The sequence below is a fragment of the Gallus gallus genome, chromosome Z (assembly GCF_016699485.2).
Source record: "Gallus gallus isolate bGalGal1 chromosome Z, bGalGal1.mat.broiler.GRCg7b, whole genome shotgun sequence".
NCBI lineage: Eukaryota > Metazoa > Chordata > Aves > Galliformes > Phasianidae > Gallus > Gallus gallus.
The window spans coordinates 71,101,547-71,122,799 of NC_052572.1; the positions used below are offsets into that span (position 1 = coordinate 71,101,547).

The 21,253-nt window shown below is 46.2% G+C and overlaps 2 protein-coding genes across 9 annotated transcripts in view; one reads left to right on the top strand and one right to left on the bottom strand.

Annotated features, from left to right (window-relative positions):
- Positions 1 to 323: 323 nt before the first annotated feature.
- TBC1D2 (TBC1 domain family member 2) lies at positions 324 to 20,306 on the bottom strand. Of its 8 annotated transcripts, none has more exons than XM_046905634.1 (16): positions 20,090 to 20,306; positions 19,687 to 19,818; positions 18,602 to 18,758; positions 17,993 to 18,501; positions 17,211 to 17,343; positions 16,180 to 16,321; positions 14,008 to 14,129; positions 13,223 to 13,398; positions 11,990 to 12,376; positions 11,055 to 11,165; positions 9,237 to 9,418; positions 7,147 to 7,617; positions 5,355 to 5,475; positions 2,456 to 2,641; positions 1,660 to 1,781; positions 324 to 898 (listed from the first exon to the last, which is right to left on the bottom strand). In XM_046905634.1, exons 4-16 carry the CDS (start codon positions 18,401 to 18,403, stop codon positions 697 to 699), a joined length of 2,766 nt encoding a protein of 921 aa, XP_046761590.1. In that variant the 5' UTR covers positions 18,404 to 18,501; positions 18,602 to 18,758; positions 19,687 to 19,818; positions 20,090 to 20,306; the 3' UTR covers positions 324 to 696. The 8 variants fall into 8 exon arrangements, 7 of the variants coding, with proteins under 7 accessions (XP_046761590.1, XP_046761589.1, XP_015136155.2 ...); XM_046905633.1 differs by having other exon boundaries at positions 19,687 to 19,821; XM_015280669.4 differs by lacking the exon at positions 18,602 to 18,758 and having other exon boundaries at positions 19,687 to 19,821.
- A 603-nt stretch (positions 20,307 to 20,909) lies between these two features.
- IKBKAP (inhibitor of kappa light polypeptide gene enhancer in B-cells, kinase complex-associated protein) overlaps positions 20,910 to 21,253 on the top strand; it is a 32,166-nt gene continuing 31,822 nt past the window's right edge. Inside the window, exon 1 of the mRNA XM_001231707.7 lies at positions 20,910 to 21,125. Within this exon, the coding sequence (XP_001231708.3) occupies positions 20,976 to 21,125 (150 nt within the window). The 5' untranslated portion in view covers positions 20,910 to 20,975. The remainder of the gene's footprint in view (positions 21,126 to 21,253) is intronic.

Sequence of the window (21,253 nt, forward strand, 5' to 3'; positions counted from 1 at the left end):
AGAGGAGAGGTAGTTCCCAGCATTTTCCAGCCAGGCAAGAGACATACCTTATGCCCCTACGTTTTCCCACAGGACCCAAAATAAACTGGAGAGACAACTCCACCTTCTGACATTTCATTTCACTTGTCCCAGCCTGAGCCTCATAGCAAGATGTCCTCCAGCTTCCAGGCCTTCTTCAGGCCCAACCTGGAGAGAGCGGCGTGACTCAGCAGCTGCAGGCTTATGTGCATGCTCTCCTGGCAAGTGAGCCACAGAAGGCACCGTGTGTTCAAAGAGCAGGTTCCCTCCCAGCCAGTTAAGAAGTTTAGGTACCAGTGAGGAAATGCTCTTGGTTTATTTATTTATTTGTGATTTTACATGCACAGAAAAATCTCTTTCAAACCTCTTCAAGAAAAGCCCGGGCTAGTTGGATCATTTGCATCATGCTGTGGTACCACAACCATTATTTCCCACAGATCTTCACCCACATCCCTCAGTTGCACAGCACAGGGTGGACAGGATGGTTAAAACTCCTCTTACACCTTCCAATCAATCACAAAGCCTGACTAAGTCCCCATATGGTCCTACATCTACAGCCTTGCTTCCAGGGGCAGATGAACTCCTCACAAATATCTGTCCTCCATCTCTGTCACATACAGATAATTGCTACTGGAGACCTTCCACAAGGTGAAAGAGGAGTGATGAGCTTCATTTTTGCTATATCTCTTCTTCCTCCTCACTAACAACCTCCTCCAAGCCCCGAGATCCCTGCTCTGCTCTCCCTTTTACGTAGGCTGCTTTGATCTGTTCCAGCTCGCACAGCTCTGTCTCCAGCTCTCCCCTGTGAATTCTCCTCCGGTTCCTCAGCAGTTTCATGGGGAAGGGGTTTAAATCATTGAAGGCAATGTTCATCAGCTTCCTACAATAGAAAAGAGGCCTGGTGAACCCATTTACTGGCTGAAATGGTAGCAAATACTCAAGTGTTTAAGGAGAGTGGGATTTCCCAGACCAACCCCTCTCTAGTGCAGCTTGTTATTCACTATCCCAGAATGCTGCAGAAAGTATTTCAGCTCTCTGTGCTCAACAGTCACCGAGCAGCAGAGTCATTAAGGAATCACAGGCAATTGCCTCTTACACAAACAACAACCCAAGGGAACCTTTTAAAGTACACTTTTAAGGTACACTTTTAAGGTACGCAGCATGCAGCGAGGAGATGGGCTATCCAAAATCAACTCAGATGACTCATCTTCCTTGGAGAAGGAACAGTCCCTGTGCTCAGCTCTTCTGATTATACAACTGTTATTCTTAAGCACTTGGTGCTATTAAAGGCTATGAGTGGCACTGTGTTCCCAAATACCCTGATCATTTCAGCTGTAAGAAACCCAGCAGATAGGACTGCCAAGTTCCAGCTGCTGAAAAAGAGGGCTAACCCAGACTTTCTGGACAGGCCTGTTGTAGCATGACTTTGTCCAAGTCAAACAGGTCTTAAGTAATAGCATGCAGGAAAAGCCAAAAAAGAAGGACATAGGCCTATGTCTTGTTGACATGCTAATGTATGCATCTGTTAACAGGCTAGTGACATCTCTTTTTAGGTTGATGTAACAGATGAACCAGGCCTAAGATGAACAGATTATCCAGGCCTAAGATATGAGATTGACAGCACCTCACAGTCCATCCTACCTGCCATCCACGATCATCCTTGTGAAAAAACGTAGGTACTGGTAGATCTCCACACTGTCATGAATTCTTAGGATTTCCTCCTCGTTGTATTTAAAAATTGCAAGAGCATAGCGGAAAATCACCTGGAAAGTTGAAAGGCATTTCAGTTGTCAAAGTCTTAGGCAACTGAGGGGTCGGGCTCTCCTGGCTTAAAACATAGGGTAAGGGATACACACTACAGTATATGTGGTTGCTGCGCTTCTCCTGTACTCAATAGGCTGCTTTAGGGTGGGCCTAAAGAAGCACAGAGCTAAACCTGAAAGAACAAACCCAGCAGAACAACCCTCTGTAAGCTAATTTACAACTCTAGAGCATACCAGAGCCTCCGAAAGAACCCTAAAACTAATCTCACAAGGGTTTTCCAGTTCTCCTTATGCAGAGGGACAGTGCAAAATTCACAGTTATTTTCAGGAATATTAAATCTCTGCCCATCTTCTGTCCGCTCTCAGCTGTATCTGAGTTATAGAGCAGAGGGGACCATGTCATAGAACTGTTTTACAGCAGGACTACATGCTAAGAAATGCCAGGAGCACCACACACAATATCAAAGACTAGGTCTGCCTAGGCATCAAATACACAGCAACAGAGGAGAGTTGAAGGCTTTGCACTAAAGGAGACATCAAGGCATTGCACTAAAGAGGCAGGACAGGACAAGAGGCTCATCCCCACACCTCTCTGACACATGTGAATGTTCATCAATCTGCGGTCATGTCAGATGTGATGCAGATGGAAAGAAGGCCTTGATTAAGGGTTTTACCTTAGTTCCTTCATACAAGAAAGCATCCCAGACTCGCAGGAGGATGTCACTGACCAAGCTGTCCACAAAGGCCACCAGAAACCAGTTGAAGGTGATGAGTGAGACATCGATCTGATACTGCTCAAAATGAGCCATGAGGCGAGGCAGCTTCTCTGCCAGGAAGTCTTTGAAGACTCTCTGATCTACCTAATCTTGACCAAAAAGAAAAAAAAAAAAATTAATTAGCAAGCACAAACCATCCTAGTGGTGAAGGAGAGGAACAGTGCAGCAGAACAGTGGCCTACACGTGCCACTGGTGCTGCCTTCTAGCCTAAACACATCCCAAGAAGTGCACAAAATCTCATTGTCTCTCAGCCCTTCAGAATTACTGAGCAGTAAACTTCTGTGTGGTACCAAGTGAAAGGTGTGGAGCTGAAACAGGGCTGAGATGTGCAGAAGTGTGCTCTTCTCACGCAGTGAGAAGAGTTCTCAATCTCAAAGTCACAAGGGAAAACACTGACACATCTTTCCACATTAGTCTTACTGTTATTTTCTGTCTTACTGTTATTTTCTGTGATGTCATGAGAAACCCACTGAATGACAGGGACTAAAAGCACGCTCAGGTCTGAATGACTGCACATCACCTAATAGACGGCATAGGTAAGACCCCTCTCTGTCTTCGTGAGAAAGAGCTAATCTTCTCACTTCACTTCTCTGTGGGCTCTCTGCTATCTGCTTTGCTTGTTGCTGCATGAACCTACGCACACACGCACAGCTGGTAAGATCCTTTAATCAAGTTTATAAAGGCTTCATCTCAAGGAAGCTGTGGCTTTATGAGAGGAAGTGTACAGAGCAAGACCAGGGTTATGTCTTTCCCTACACCATATCATATTACTATACCAGTTCTGTCAGCCTACTTACCTTTGGCCCTGTAGTACAAACCAGACAAAGTGATATGCTCTGGTCTTTCAAGTCTGCAAGAACTAAATCTTAACATTCTCAGCCAGCTTTCACTCTGTCAAGCCAAGCCACAAAGACGCTAGGCCTACCTCTTTACTTTCATCTTGGCTATATTTTCAGGGGCCAAATGAGGCCACGAAGTCTTTCCAAAAAAGGCTCACTGACGGTCATTTCTCAGCAAACATAGGAGAGCCTCCTGTCATTTTTTCCCCTAGCAGTCCCTACTTGTCAAGTATTGACTGTAGTCTGTCAAATTTCCACTGTCAGCACTACTGACTACAGACCACTACATCACAGACAGTCTGCACAATAATTTGGCTGCTTCTCAAGTCTCTGTGGGCTGGCCAGAGACTTGTTTCCCAGAGACATGAGAAACAGCATGGCCCTGTCACAGTAAACACCAACAAACAATTCAGTATCGCAATCAGTCACACTCTGCTACTCATGCTTGTAGCCTCTACTGCAGCCCCACAACAGTAACCCTTCTCTCTATGAGATGATCATGCGCAACAGAGATGCCAAGATCATGGCCAGGAGCACCAGACTGGGTGCTGCTGGATGAGAGTGCCACAATCACACCACTGAACTACATGGAATGTATCTTGGCTGTGTCCATCTGGAGGGACATCTTACATCTGATAAGGAGTCGGTCTTGGGACCAGTGCTCTTCAACATCAACAGGGTGCTGCACTAGGCTCAGGGCAATCCCAGGTATTTATGCAAACTGGGGAAGATCTCCTTGAGAGCAGCCCTGCGGAGAAGGACTTGGGGGTCCCAGTAGATGAGAAGCTAGACATGAGCCAGGAGTGTGTGCCTGCAGCCCAGAAGGCCAACTGTGTTCTGGGCTGCATTAAAAAAGGGACGGCCAGCAGGGAGAGAGAGGTGATTGTGCACCTCTACTCAGCTCTTGTGAGGCCCCATCTGGAGAACTGCATCCAGGTCTGGGGCCTCCAGTACAGGAAGGACAGGGAGCTCTTGGAGTAGGTCCAGAGGAGGGCCACTAAGATGATCAGAGGGCTGGGGCACCTCTCCTATGAGGAAAGGTTGAGGGAACTGGGCTTGTTTAGCTTGGAGAAGAGAAGGCTCCAGGGAGACTTCATTGTGGCCTTCCACTATTTGAAAGGAGCATATAAGCAGGAGGGGGAAGGGCTGTTTACAAGGGTGGATAGTGATAGGACAAGGGGGAATGGTTTTAAACAAGGGGGAATGTTTAGGTTAGATATTAGGAGAAAGTTTTTCACACAGAGGGTGGTGATACACTGGAATAGCTTGCCCCAGGAGGTTGTGGATGCCCCATCCCTGGAGGCATTCAAGGCCAGGCTGGATGTGGCTCTGGGCAGCCTGGTCTGGTGGTTGGTGACCCTGCACATAGCAGGGGGGTTGAAACTCGATGATCATCGTGGTCCTTTTCAACCCAGGCTGTTCTATGTTTCTATGATACCTAACAACATGCCTTGAAAACTTTGAAATCCACTGACTTCAAACAGGAGGGTAAAACAACATGTTATATCAAATGGCCACAGCGCCTTCTGATCTGCAGGTTGTTCCAAAGCCAGAATTAAACTGCATTTGATCCTAAACTGAAACACAGTTGATATAAAAATTCCAGTACCTTCCTTCATCTGCACAGGGCACTCCAAAGATGGAGAGCAGTTCCCAAAAAGACACTTTCTTCATATTTGGTTCTTTGTGTCAGAGTTAGCCACTTCACTTTTACTGGATCCTCCTTTCAATAAACGCACAGCTAATGGGCTCCTCTCCCCTGACTAACCCAATATCCAAGTGATTATTCACAAGCAGTGCCCCATTTCTTAAACAACTTTGTAACCATAATGGAAAGAACTACAAGATGATGTCAACTGTCAGAAGTCAAACACACTGCAAGTTGACTACTTGTTTTTAACCCTTTTCTGTAAATCACCACAGAGTAGTACAAGCAGAAGTGGGGGTGCCAGCTCACCTGTGATGTTATCAGAGTGTCACTATAGTAGTCTGCTGGCATTAGGTTCTCCACAATATGGACCAGACACCAGAAAGCATTTTCCTCATCTTCCAGGACCAGCAGGGCAACAGCTGCCAATCTGTGACAAACAAGACAAAGTGAGGCAACACCACACTGCAGGAAGAGACACAGTCCAACACAGGAACAGGAGAATCCAAGATTCTTACTGGCCTGTCTCTAGCTCTGTGAGGGAGCACAGTAGGTCAGAGAATGATCTGTTCTGCAGGCTTCCAAAGGAACCCAGGGTCTATGCTTTTCTTTCCTGCATGCTTCTGTCAGCCAACAGGAAGCATCAAAAAAAGAGCTTCTGCAACAAAACTAGGCTCCCGAGCTAATGGAATGTTCTGTAGAGATCCTTGCATTTAGTAAAATGTGCTGATTATGGCTATTTCAACATGGGAAACAGCTTACTTAGAGATATTTCATATTATGTGACGTGGCTCACCTCATCCTCCCATCCATCCACCCTTACTCCCTTTAGCTCTGACTTACCTCCCCTTAGCTAGCTGGAAAGAGTTCAAGGCTGGGGAAGCATACAGAGGCTGGATCAGACTTTCAGCTGTGTGATCAATTGGAAGGTATCCCAGGGAGGGCAGGGCAGATCGGAACTATATTATCTTTAAAGGTTCCTTCCAATCTGATCCATTTTATAATTCTGTAACACCTAATATCAAGGGATTTCTGGAATGGAAAATGTCTTTCTGAAGACCATCCAAAGAGTAATAGGAATGGCTTACCTAGATTTTCCTCACATGAAAATGTACAATCAGAAACTCCCTTCCTGCAGCTAGTGACTGGTGCCTCTTTTCATAGGCTACACATTTCTTAGAAGTCTGTTTTTTATCTTTTCTGTAGCTAAAATTTGGAAAGTGAAAGAAGCTTTTAGATTCCCTGAGCCTCACAGAGTGATATTGCTGGGCTGTTCAGCCTGGAGAAGAGAAAGCTACAGGAGACCTGGTGGTGGCCTTCCAGCATCTAAAGGGGGGCTACAGGAACAAAGGGGACAGACTCTTTAGCAGGATCTGCTGTGATAGGACAAGGGAAAATGCTTTCACACTAAGAGGAGATATTTAGATTGGCTATAAGGAAAGAGTTTTTTGTTTGTTTGTTTGTTTGTTTTACAATAAAGGTGGTGAGGCATTGGCACAGGTTGCCCAAAGAGGTTGTGGATGCCCCGTCCCTGGAGACCTTCAGGGTCAGGCTCGACGGGACTCTGAGCAACATGATCTAGCTGTAGGTGTCCCTGTTCACTGCAGGGGAGTTGGAATAGATGACCTTTAAGGTTCCTTTTGACTCTGTAATTCTTCAGATACAACAAGATCAATTTCCTTAGCTTCTCCTCATGCATCATCTGCCCCAACTCCTAGCACTTCTTAACATTTCTTCCAACTATTGCCAGACAAACGCAATCACCAGGCTGTTCTTCTGAGCACATTATGACTCACAGATTCAGCCTATATCTCATGACATTAATCTGAGACTGCATCACTCCACCTCCTATAGCTTTTCCTCTATAAGTTACAAAATAGGAAGAAGACAAACAAGTGCATTCTTTTGCTTGCTACAACACAACAATAACACTGGGTGGAAAAAAAGACACCATATGCAGAATACAGCAGGAAAATACCTAGAGCTAGTACAGCTCTAGAGAGAGACAGGAGCCTGGGACTGTTTGAATCACAGCCTAGAGAAAGTTATCTACATCATCTCAGTGCTAGCCCATGAAGAAGCAGCATACCTGGTTCCTCACCTGTTCAGTCCCTGGCAGTATCCAATGGCAGGATTGTGCCAGGAGAATGCCAGAAGCACCCTTCGGAGCTTGGGGATGAGCTGGGAAGTGGGAGATGAAAAATGTTTGTTGTTGGTCAGTGTCCGGGGCAGGTCAAGCTCAATCTGCCGACAGGCAGGGTGCTCAGTGCTCTTGCTCTGTCTTAACAGCCGCTGGTAGTGGTCAGGCAGATAGCTGCAGTGCTGGCTGACAATCCACTTCCAGACCCGCTGCCGATGCTCCACAGGAATGCCACTTCGAATAAGGCTTTTCAGCTCTGCAGAGGGACTCAGCTCTCCAATGCTATTCCACCTGTCACGAAGGGGCTTCTCCACTACCTCCTGGCTCCGCAGGTTGTTGGACTTCATCTCTAGGGCTTGAATTTTGGCCAGAAGTTTCCAGTCCTCAACTTCGTAGTCAGGTACAGTCATAAACCCGTACTCATCATACTCACTGGAAGGGCACAAGGGCAGAGGTTAATTCAAAGGCCAGTTCTGGCCTCTGTGTCAGGGGCCACTGCCATGCTCCTGTCATGTACGCCAGAGCACAGGTACGTCTACTCTGCTTCTCTGGCAGCCATGCACATGAGCCTGCCACGTCTGCTGTCACAGAACCATGAAGACAAATGGTAGCCTTCACCAATAGCATAGACAGACCCATGAATTCAAGTGTAGCTCTGCTCTGAGCTGCTGTCTGACCCCAACAGACCTTTTCTCTCACTCCATCTGTTCTCCTACTCACAATGTAGCATTTTGCTCAACCTGTGCATCTTCTCCCTGCCATGTCCTAGGACAGAGACAGTTCTGCAGTAAGGGACTGCAGAAGCTTCAGAGCATCAGAACAAAGAACAGAGATTAACAGCGCCTTCAGATGCCTCCTGTGCACAATGCAAATCTTTTTCTAATCAGAAAACTCCAGGAGCACTGATAGTAGTGCTTGTTGAGGGTTTGCACACTCTCAGTCCACAGGCAGAACTGCTTCCAAGGCATCACACAGAATCACGTGGGTTGGAAGGGATCGCTGGGGATTATAAAGTTCAACCCCCTGCTAAAGCAGGTACCCTACTGTAGGTTGCACAGGCAACAAGTCAGTCCATGTCCATGCTTGTTTTATCTCTCCTAACATATACCTATCGTATCAATTACTTTCAAATTAATACAGTGTTAATCTCAGCTAACATGGGATTACAGTTCACCTCTACCTTCCTTACCTCAAGGTAGAGCAAGAGTCACGCACCCACATTCAGAGCCAGGCAAGCATTGTCCAAGTGAATTGCCAGAGAGACCAAGCCTGGCCTTAGACTCTTAGGGCTATCTGGAGAATCTGAATCTCACCAACCAGATGTAATAGAATCTGCTATAAAACTAGGGCAGTAACTGTGTAGAAAAGCATAAACACAAATGCAAGGTCCTCAGTGGCGCTAGTAGCAGAGCACCCTGGAGGTCTGCAGTCCAGCCTCACCCCTTACTGCAAGACTGACCCAGAGCTAGAAACAGGGCAGACATGGCTTTGTATGAACGGGTTTAGAAAACTCCAAGGGATAAATATTCTCTACTTTCCAGGGGACCTCTCATGCATTTCTGTACTCTCCTTTGGTGAGGCTGCACCTCAGATACTGTGCTGTGAGGAGCCCCAAACTAAACAAGACAGACATTGAGACACTGGAGCGTGTCTAAAGAAACACAGCAAAGCTGGTGATAGGTCTGGAACACAAGACTCATGGGGAATGGCTGAAGGAGCTGGGATTGTTTAGTCTGGAGAAGAGGAGACCCAAAGGAGATCTCATCACTCCCTACAACCATCTGAAAGGAAGCTATAGCGAGGTGGGAGTCAGCCTCTTCTCTCAGATAACTAGTAATAGGGTTTATACAATTTTTTAACTCCCCCTCCTGCAGTGACATGCTACTATCAGTTGTGCATGGTTTCCACACTACCATGTTTCCTCTACTCTCCTTGTAGGTCATGGCTCCAATTCCCTGCTAGAGCTGTCTCAGATCTTTCTTGCCTGCAGATTCCCCTGCACTGACGGACTCCTGCAAGGGTGTGAATGTTCTCACGTGTTTCCCTATTACCTCACAGGGTCCAGGTTCAGATCTGCTCCTTCCTTCACATCCCACCGGAGTGCTTCCTGGATGAGGTTCCTCACCAACTCAGCATGTGAGCTGGGCAGGCCACAGACAGTCTCCTGCAGCTTCCGCAAGACTGTCAGGTATTTGCTCTCCATCTGGCAGTTTTGGGCTTGCAGGTAGGCACACTGATGGGAAAACAAGAAGGAACGAGGTAGCTCATTGATGGCTCTTCCTGCATCACCACTGCCCTCTGCTAGCCTGGCCCACACATAAAACAGAGAGTCCTGAATAGCAAGACCCCAGAAAACACATCCAACAGTTTTGTATAGCCATGTGAAGTGCAGCCATGAATGAACCACCACTGTCAATGAACAAACATAAGCTTCATAAGCAAGCACACAACAGAAGTTGCTTTTTGAATGGCGGACTTAATACAGCATCTCCTGCTTACCCACTGCACTGCATCAGTGGGTGGCCATATCCCAGGCAGCACAGATCAGAGCCACCTCTGCATCTGAGTTCTCTTCAGGTTTTTTCCCTGCTGCTTAGACATGTTCTCTATCACAGACTGAGCTGTAACCTGACAATATACACCACTCAAGGAACTGAGTTGGAACCTCAACAACTTCAGGATACACAGCAGCATCATGAAGTGAATGTGCTCCTGAGAAACCTCAGAACCATCATACTGCTACACAACATTTCTTAAGCACAGGAAGCTCAACTGTGTTCAAACAGAGCAAAATCACCACACTCCAGGGCATGCACACAGAAAAGAAGAAAAGAAGGGAGAGGGGGACAGGGGGACAGGGAGAGGGGGAGAGGATTATTATCACCACTTTACAATTCACAACTGAGGCCATACAGGTGACAAAACTCACCTAATCAATGTTTCACAGGAAGCACAATGAAGAAACCTGCTCAGTGGGAGGCAGCAATTAAAAAACAAAACAGGAATCATGAAAAAAAAATTAGGCTGCATAGAAAGTGGACAGAAAAGAGCATAGGACACTGTCACACTACCACTTTAATCAGCATTTTGCCTCAAGTTGAGCATGTCAGTCTGATTACCTCCATTCTGAAGGTGACAGCAATTGCAGGATCAGAAAACAGCAATAAGCTGAAGTGTACTGTGTTTCAAAAGACTGGGAAGCAAACAGATAAAAGAACAACAACAAAACCTCAGAAGCAGCTGCTTGCCTTGCTCCAGAATACAGGGCTATGGAGACATTCCTTGAAACCTAGTAAGGAAAACCCAGGGAAAACTTAGAGAACAAATGCCAGCCTGAAGCAGTAGTGTAGGACCAGAAACACAAGTCTAAGCATAACTAGTTTATGCACACTGACAGCACTAGAAATAAAAACAGAGCCTAAAAAAAAAAGAAGTGAACTCTCAACTAGCTGCAGAATCTAAGAGAATTGATACCTGACAGCACTAGGCCTTGTGCAGAAATCAAAACGAGATGGAGTCAGGGCTTAGTCAGCCTGCCAAATCTCAAGAAACCTTTCTCATTCTCTTAGCACAGCAATTTCTTTATTTGTATCCAAAAGTACAGTTGAACCTATAGGAATCTGAGTTAGTTTTCAGTATCCCTAAGACTGAACTTTGCAAGAATTGTACTTTGACTGGAGAAAGAAAACAATCATATCTAATCACAAGACAAAGCAAGAAAATGTTAAACTAAAAATAATAATTAAAATAAAAAAAATAGGAAGCAAACTTCTTCCTAGTGAGTTTCTGTATCAAAATCATCCCAGTGCCCACTTTGGAAAGAACTTAGAAAAAGCTGTCCCCAAGGAAAAAGAACTATTTTGCCTCACCTTCATCAGAAGGGCTTTTTCATTCTCAGCAACTCTTGTCCACAGTCGAGTAACCTGGTGGATCTCCGAGTTGAGAAATTGGTTCTGGGTTTTGTATGCATCAATATCATCCTGCCACAAAACAAAACAGTCACAGAGGAAGAGTTTTTGAGGGTCCGCAGAGGGACTTGGGCATGGAATGAGTAAAGGACAAGAAAAAAAAAGTCTCCAGAACATGACGTTTTTGAGATAAGACAGGACTTTCCAGGCCAAACACAGTCTACAAAGGAAATGAAGGTACAACATTAAATAGAAGTGTCATGCATAGAGAGGATACTTTGAAAATGCTAAATGGTCTTAGAAAGCATATGCATTTAAAAAACATAGAGACAGTTGGATGACAGAAAGCTAAAGAAACAGCTAAATGGGATGAATATTTTTTTTTCCATTTTTTAATAAACAGATGCAGATTTCAGCCCCACAGCTGGCAGGAAAAAAAGAAAAAAAACACTCCCCACAACAAAATGGCTCATTTGGCAATTCTTCACCTCATGCTAACATTTTATTATAATGGTGCATGTGGGTAACAGTACAACAGGCTGGTTTTGAAAAAACTAAGATGCGTTGGGAAGCTGTTTGCAAGAGGGAAACACACACCAACAGAGCTAGTGAAGGCCACGGGTTAGACTGCAGTAAGTTAAACAGAAGATCAAACAAAGAGGCAGGCACTCAGTGTTGACAAGAACTAGATCAAAACAGTGTTTTGTCCTACCAGGCTGAAGCTGAGCTATATGCTCCTAAGAACCCTATCGGTACCAGGTAAGGCCCTCCCACCCTGTCCCTAGTGCACACAGAACTAGAAATACAGTCTGTGCTTCCCACTAGAAGCAACCTCCCAGTGAACCAGAGGGCACAGGAATGGGAGCTCCCAAATAAACTGTGTCATCTCTACATACCTTCAGGTGCTCAATCTCCTCCTGTTGTTTATACAATGTCTCTGCAGTGATAGTGTTTGCTTCTTGCAGGGGATCAGAGTGTTCTCGGGCCGTCTGCTCTGTCAAGGCCATGATGACTTGCTGTTTGGCATGGTTCTTCTCCATCAGAAGCTGCACATGCTCTTTGAGTTCCTGGATATGGCTGTCTCTCAGAGTAAGTATCTGCTCAAGTTCCTTCTTTTCTTGCTCAAGAGCTTCCAGTCGACTGGTGAGATCTGCAATTTGTCTCACTTTGTGGCGCACTAACTCCAGCCTGTCCTTATCTTCTGCTGCAGTGAGATACATGCTAGATACTCGCTTCTCCTGCTGGGCTGCCTCAAGAGCTTTATGGAGAAGCTTAACCAACTCCTGGAAAGAGAAAGCAAACTGATTACCTCACAGTGCTGCCCAGGGCACTGGCATTAATGGACACTACAGACCTGCCTAGTAATAAGCAAACAGCTTATTACTTTTGAGATCCTCAGGATCTCAAAACTGACTCCTCTCTGGAGGAAAACTGAATGGAAATTGCTGTATTCATTTCAGCTTTCCCACTGCAAAAGTCCTCCCTCACTCCAAGCCACATGAACGTACAAAATCTTGCTCCAGCACTGTGTTGCTGATGCATGCTCTGCTGTCTCATACATTTACAGGACCAAATCAAGGGTGAAACTCAATTACCCACCTGAGGACCTGTCTCTTGTCTCTTTTACTGGAAGAGATACTAGCATTAATGGGGAACCTGGCATTGCCCGAGGCTTGTGGAGAACAGTGTCACTCAGGAGAGAGAGACATTGCAGTGACCCATGTGCTGGGCTTCTGCAGTCACATCACATCTTAATGGTGGATTGTAGTTCAAAAAAAAAAACATGACAACTCAACGTGGCAGCTCCTGCCAGCATCATGATACCTATCCAGGACTGCACTTCATGCATTCATTAAGCAACATATACCAGCATTACAACTGCAGAACACACCTGGATTTTTTTTTTTTAAACCTCTTTTTTCCAACCTGTCTGCTAGATGTGTTTCCTACCAGTGGGTGATGGACATCCGTGTTTCCCTTGCGCTGGGCACCATCAGGTTATGTACACAAGGACAACACTAGGAGCTTCAGCTGAGTGCCTGCTCAGCCTGACACCAAGGTCAAGGGAGTCCCTATGAACACTTGCAGGGTCCCGTCCTTAAAGGCAACGGATTCTTCACCACACTCACCTTCTGTGACTTGACCTCCTCTGTGAGCGTCAGCATCTGTTGCTGTAGGACGTTCACTTTATCCATTGAGTTCCTCTCCCGGGGTTGCTCTTCCGTCAAGCTACTGTTCATCCACTTGGCTTTCCTAAACAAGTTCAGCCTAGACTCCATCCTCCCATCCTCTGGGGTCTCCTTCACTGAAAGGAAATAGAGTTAATTTACACAGAACTGAGGTTTTTTGCTACAGACTCCTATGTCTTGCTATGAGGGAACTCACAACAGCTCCAACTAGAAGACTGACACACAGGATAAGAAACATCGACCTGCTGGGATTCACAAATAGCAGGGATCAGAACCACAGGTGCCCCCAGAATAAATAAATTATGTTTTATGGTACCTGTAAACCCTCCTTTCACCCCGTCTTGCCCACAGCAAATGGCAATTAGCATCTGTGGAGAACACAGGCTAAACTCAGCAGTTCCACACTAAATTTGGGAAGAAAGGGTTAAGGAGAATGAGACTGTGTAGCAGTTTAACTTCCAACTCAAAGGAATAGTATGGGTTAGCAACATGGATTATCATTCTGCCTCTGGAAAAAGATTCCACAGGTAAGACAAACAGATACAGCCTAAAACAGAGCAAAATGAGTCTTTCTTGTGCCAGCAACACTCAAGAAGGAAGGAGAGAGACAACATGGACAAGTTTTCATGTCCCAGAACTACCTGACACTCTATCCTTCACTTTCCTGCTAAGTCTGACTCACAGGTAAATTATATCATACCCACACACATCTCAGTAACAGGCACCTGTACACTGTGCTTCCACTTCTGCCTCCTGTTCAGGGTGCTCCTGGAATTTATTGAAGTTAAAGACATTCCCATCATTTCCCCAGAGTTGCTTGGAGCCACAGATATTGTAGACAGTGTTTCTGAAACAAGAAGAGATAAAAGAGACTAGTGAACAGAAGAAATCATGAACACTGCAGCCAGCGTATATTCAAATTACCCAGTGACACACTCCTCCTCATTTATCATGCTTTCTCAGATCTCATTCCTCCTCCCAGAACCTGCCAACAACATTTGATTAAAAAAAATGAACCATTCATGGCACTGGTGGATCTAAGGGGAGCAAAGCTGAAACTAGCATGTATTAGAAAGATGCCTCAAAATTGCAACCAGCATAGCCAAGTGAATCAGATGGAGATCTTTTCCACATCCTTCAGCCCTGTACATAAAGGCTGGACAGAAGGCAACAACAGATCGACCACAATCATTCCTTCCTTCCTTCTCTCCCTCTCCTCTTCCTGCCTTTGTTCAGTTCCTTGCAGAAGCCCTCAGACAGAAACAAAAGCTCAGTTCTCTACAGCACAGCCAAAACTGCCAGAACAATCACAGCTGGAGCTGCCACAGGTCCTCTGATCTAAATCACATTTAATAACCTTGCCACAGTTAATTTAATAAGCTTTGGTACAGTACAGAGATTCTGAAATAAAACTGCTATCAGATCTAGAAGCAGTCCATCACAGACTGCTTGTTGCAGTTGCTGCTTTCAGAAGCTGCCAGAAGAACTAAAAGATGACTCCACAGGATCATCAAGAACCAGCAACATGCCAGTGTTTTTTGTAAAACCTACACAAAAAAGTGAGACAGCTGCCCATCTCTATATAAGTCTTCTCCCTTCCCATCAGCTGAAAGAAAATAAGCCCCCTTCTTCTGACACATATAAAAGACTTCATGTTAGCTACGTCTTTACTGTTAATGAAGCTGGGACTTAGATATTATTCTCCTTTTTGCCTTTTTACTGTGAGGCTCTAGAGTAGAAGAGCAAAAATTTCTGACCTAAGGAAATGTATTGGCAGAAGAGAACAGCAGACCTCCCTTCTCTGTAGGCTGCAGTGGGCATTCATTTGATGCAATTCTCCTGCTTTTCTTTATCTCATGCTATGCTCTTTTTCCCCGCAAAAACAGAACAACTCAGGAATCGGATGAATTTAGCTAAAACCAGACACACTACACAACAGAGCCTGCAGAAATGTTCACAGAACCAAGGTAACAATTGGATCTGAGGATGAAAAGAAGCAATTATTTAAGCTAACAAAAGTAAGGCTGGGGAGGAGTTATGATTACAGTATTTTCAATCAAAGTGCAGAGGAAAGAATGCATATTCTGCAAAATAGTACAGCTGAGGCTGCTACTCTTAGGTACCATAGGAAGTCTTTCTTCCTATCAGCATCAGATTGTAGCCAGAGCAGCAGCGATACAAAACTACAGCCAACTTCCCCATCAAAAACACTTGGCAAGTGCCAGGCTACCTATTGCACCTGTAACCACCTGCATGCTGTTGGTTATATGTAAATAAGTGATGAGGATATGCTTAAAGTCACACTGGTGCAGATTGTCTTTGAGCGACAGTAACTGCTCAAGGTTTGTAATGTGTAAACCCCGACGGAGCCACAACTTGCAATCACAAACATGAAATAAGTGTAGGCAGGGGGACTATTCACATGCCTGAAACTCATCGAAGGGACAGCAAGCTGTATAATGTCAAGGCCTTATTATAGGCTCAAATGCCTTAAGCTTGCAGTACCTGCTCTGCAAAGTACCCAAGATCCTTTCAAGCCACTGGAAAGGGCTTCTATTGCTAAACTACAGAGTACAGTTCAACCTGCCCAAAAGTCCTTCCAAGAGCAATGTTCAGATGCACCACAGAAAGTAAGCAAACCACCAACTGCACCTAGGAAAGCTTAATCAAGCTCTGAGTCTGCCTCTGGGATCTTTTGCAAGACAGCTAGATTTTGTGAAATGCATTAGAGCAAGAGGATGTCAAAGAAGCTCCAACAGAAAGTTTGTTTCTTCATAAAACTGCTTCATGGTTTACCTAGAAAAGTGTCCCAATTCAAACAATATAAAATAAGCAAGTAATGCACAAAGAGGCAGGCAAGCATGTGAACTGAACTGCAATTCTCCTCATGCACTTACTGTATCTCTGTCCAAGGGTGCTTAAGGGAGATGTTCTGCAAAGCCGTAGCTGTTTGGGGTGCAGGCAAAGAGGCTGCCTGTAAACCCACCACTTCTGTTGGTGTTTTGACTGGAGGCAGAAAGCCCTCATCATCAGCAACATCTACATGGAAACAAACCAGAACATGAAAGGCAAGCGTCCAAGGCAGTCTTCCATTAGACTTTGACTCCTTAACTTAACTTAAGAACCACAACATTTTCTTACATGTAGGCATTCTGTGTACAACACATCAGTAACAAAAGCAGCAGAGCAGGTTTTCCTTATATAAGATCAAATTACAGAAGGTTCTAAGTAGTCCCTGAGCAGGTAATTTATTTCTACCAAGTGACTTCAAGGACTTGTACATGAGAAAGACCTTAAGAAATCAAAATTCAACCCCCCAGATAAAGAACAGAACTACTGCTGTTCCCTACCCCAGTCACAGTGTTTCTTAATGCGTAGATAACAGTTCACAAATATGATTTGATGTAATACTACTGCTTATGATAGTGAAACACCAAGGTATTTAAAGCAGACACTTAGCAGGGAGCAGGTTGCTTGTTTTAAATAAAACATCTAGTGCATCTGGTCATAGCTAAATATGTGGATTCTCTGCCTCTGCCCTCCACTGATCCATTGGCCTCTATACTCAAACTGCTAGGAATGTACATCTTTATTCCTCCACCACTACAGGACTTGTTTACTGCAGACATCACAGTGGAAAGGGACACCACCAAATATGCAGGCTTCACACCTGTGAGCAAAATCAAGAGGGAATTCACAGTTATAAGATACCTGAATATTGCCTAACACATGCTGTGGCAGATCAGGAGACGATGTATTCAATTTCATCTCCAGTAAGGCTACGGCCTCCAAACATCAATCCAGGCGTTGACTGTTGGCGCGTGCATTTAAATAGCTGGGCAGTGCCTCCACCCACTTAGAGATAAGAAGCACCACTCACGACTCAGAGGCTGAAAGCAAATGAAGGGATGACATACATGACACTTACTTGTTCTGTCAACTAGAGGTTCATTTACAAGCTGGGAGCTGCCCACGGGAAATCTGCTCTGAGCACTGCAAAATTCCCAACGTCTCACTTGTAGCTGCTGCAGCCAGTACATCATTGCCTGTTTGCTGATTGCCTAGGATAACAGAAAACAGGAAGAAGCTGGCAATCTTAACAGCATATGACATAATCTGTAGGGCTAACAACCACTGCTCTGCTCATGCCAGCAAAAATAAAACCCAGCTGAGTCATGCTTATGCTACATTCTCCAGTCCCAAGTCTTAATTTGGAACAACAAAGTAAATCTTCAGCATGGCCTTCACAACAGAACCCCAGTAGATGGCTGACCAAATTCGAACCGTTCCTGGTTTACTGTGTTCCAACACTAAGCAGAAATGTCAGGATTACTTCAGGTGGGAATCATGAACAGAATTCTCTTAATAGAGACATTCACAAAGATAAGAATCTATGTTTCCTGCTGAGGAGAACCATTTTATACATAGGAGCTCATTTCTACTCAATAAGTTATGCATGGGAGCAGGACTCTTAAATTACTTCAGTTCAGCACCTGGTTTGGCTTTTATTCCCATTCTGTTACAGAAAAACCATCTCAGTAATGGAAACCCAGTCTTGCAAAAACAGAGCAAGAAACTTAGGTCTACAAGGTAACAGTCCAGGCTGAGAGGATTAACACAAAACACAGGTTGAGGTATGGTAGCAGAGATGCATGTGTTCTAACGAGGAATGTTTTGTAACAGTCCTCAAGCGAAGGTGCTGCCTCTTACCTTTAAAGTAAAAACCCTGTTTGGTGTTCTGATCTCAAAAACCCCTTCATCATTTTCTACTTTGCAGTCGAAGCAAGCAGTGGAGAGATCAATAGAGCCCAGAGGGTTGATGTCCTGTGCAGTCCTGTAGTATAGTAAGTGGCATTTATTTTCATCATAAATGAACCATCGAGACTTCCAGGTCTTGATGGGACCTCTGATACCTAGCTTATTTAAATAGCCACAGAGTTTTTTTCTGTGTGTTTCACTGCTGGGTTTCAGCTGTATATTTTCCAGTTCTCCAGGAGAGGGAAGCACATCTTTCTCTTTTGCTGAGGCTCCGTTGCTCCCACTGCCACCTGAGTTTGGCTCTGTTATCTTGTCTGGAACTCCAACACCTGGACAAGCACCACTTCCTGGTCCTTTCTTCATCTCTTTCAGGAAATAGGTTCGGAACCAAATTGAAACAGGAAAATCACCAGGAAAATGAGGTACAGCAGATACCAATTACACCAACATTATTATACAACCTGCAGAAGAAAAAAAATGAGGAATATGCTTAGGTCTCATATATGACCAAAAAAAAAAAACCAAACCAACCAGCACCACATTCCCTAGCTTTCAAATTACCCAGCAGAGGTCCCCGGTGTCTAATCTTGGTCATCACTCTTTCCCTTTCTCAGCTCCAAGGTCCTCGAAGTCTCAGTTTTTTAACTACAATTCCTGAACAGTCTCTACTAGCAGCAGAGAAACCACTACAACCTTTCAGGTGAAAAACAAGTACATCCTGCGGGTGTTTCAAGTCAATAGCAACAAAGGAGGCATTTGAAGTGACAGACAAGAATATTAAGCATTAGCTGCAGAAAACAAAGCAACAAGCTCTGAAGGGACACATATTCAGGTCAGTGGCTTTCAGGTAAGCTTACTGCTGCCTAGTCAGCTAATATTTTAAACCACAGCACCTGGAGAAAAATCCATCCTTATACGTATGTCAGCTGAAGACTGCTGTTAAAAAGCCAGCATACCATGGTCCTAGGTCTTATTCAGCAGGCCTCACCCGATGGATCATGCACCAGAGAAAGGGATTCTGTGATTCCTACTAAATAGACTTGGCTATTCCATTGCCTAAAGCACCCTGCTGGGTTTCTGTAAGGAATGCAATATGCAAAAGAAAAACAGAAAAACAAGACTGGAAGGGATTTGGGTAGATTCTTAGCCCTGCCTTCCTCTCAGAGAAGGGGCCAACTTCAAAGCTGTACCTGACTACTCATGTTCACATCCCCATGAATCCTAATTGTGTGCTAGGGTGGCAAACCTACCATATTTGTGGGCAAATTAGGGAGAAATGACTTTTTGCTCACAGCTGCACACAACAATGTCCAATGGTCCTTGAATAAACAAAAATAACACCACCACAGAATAACACCCATTGAGATTTGGTGGGGTTTATTTTTTTTTCCTTAAGTAAAAGCCTATTTAAAACTTACCTAATGAAATGCCAGCCGGAGGCTTCAGTTTAAATACTGCAGTATCAGAACCAAATACGTAAGCAAACAAATCATTGCAGGTTGGAGTTAGTGGGAATCCAACTGCATCCACAAAAGCACTGACCACTGAACCAGTGATGCGATGACAACAGGTCAATGGGGATAATACAAAGGAGCACAAAAAGACACTGGCCAAGCTCATGCTTTTAGGAACAACATCTTCCTTACCGATGCAGGCTTACAGATGTCAAGCTCCATCATTTTAATGCTGCTTCCTCTCATTCACTCATTTGCTTTTTAGAAAGCTACAGATAACGCTCACTTTCTTTTTGTTATCCACTTCCTTTATCCACTCTCCTACTGCTGAAAATACAAATGCCAGGAATAAGCACGTTATGTAGGTGCCATGCTAATTTCAGCTGGCACAAGGGAACCACTATCAGGAAGAAGCAGCAGCCTCAAGCTTCCCTACCAGCACAAGGTCTTCCTGTGCTGTCCAAAGACTCCAACACACTTCTAGCTGTGGTCACAGTGACCCACACAGATGTGGGTCAACCACACAGACTCAAGAACCTCGTTAGAAGAGCTCTGGTCAGATGTGCATTACCGAGGACTCTAGAGAAAGCCTCACCTACTTGCAGGAACTGGAGAGATGCCCCTGGGAGCCACTGTCTGCTGCTGTAGAGCTGCAGGCACCCCAAGCCAGGTAACCACGGCCTCCAGAACAGATCCGACAGTGAGAGGAGCCTCTGCTTCAAGCCTCCCTCTGCCCAGCCGCCGCCTGGGAGCTGTCTGAAAGGGCCGCTCAGCTGAACGCGGCTGCGGTACTGACTCACCGACGAAAAGGGAAGATCAGGGTGTTTCTGGAGCTGTGGGCACACCAGGCAGCTCCCCCCGCCCTCCCACAGCCTCCCAGCCCAGCTGCATCCCCGCCGGGGCACAGCAGCGCCTGGCACCGGGCTGCACCGCCTGGCGCAGGACGGGGGGGGTTGGGGAGGGGGGCGAGGAAGGGAAGGGGACCCAGAGCGCCCAGCCGGGAGCGGGGACAGGACGGGGCAGCGCGGCGGGGGAGGCGCCGGCGGGTCCGTCCTGTGGGCGTGGGATGCCACCGCCCGCGCTTCCTGCCTGGCAGCGTGACGGGACGGGACCGGACGGGACGGGACCGGACCGGACAGCACCACACGGCAGGGCGGGGCGGGGCGGGACAGGGAGCAGCCGAGCGAGCAGAAATAAATCAATCAGCACAGAAGGTGGAGCCCGGAGCTATGCCAGGCGGGGCCGGAGTCTCGAGCGCTGCCTGACAACGCCTCACAGGACGGGAAGGAAACACCACAGGCCACGCAGCGTCAACACCCCACGGCTGCCCCGGCTGGCGGACGCCGCGCCTGCGCACTACGAGCGTCGCCTACTGCGCCTGCGCCGCCCGCGGGCGGTGCGCGCTCTGCGCCTGCGCGTGCGGCAGGAAAGATGGCGGCGCCGTGTGAGCGGCGTGTGCCGCGCCGCTGATCCCCGCCGCCATGAGGAATCTGCGGCTGCTGCGGACCGGCGGCTGCCGTCCCGCCGCCGCTCCCGGCAGCCCGCAGTGCTTCTGCCTTGGCGTCGATCCCGGTACGGTCTTCGTGGGCTCCCAGAGCGGCCTCCTGGAGCTGGACTCCGCCGCGCAGTCGGTGAGGCGTCTGTCAGGGCCCGGCAGCCTTCTGGGAGCCGCGCCGTGCAGCGTTTGGAGACGGGCAGGGAGAGGCATTTCAGCCCCCGTAGGGCTGCTGACGGGTTTCTTAGGCTGTTTGGATTCTGT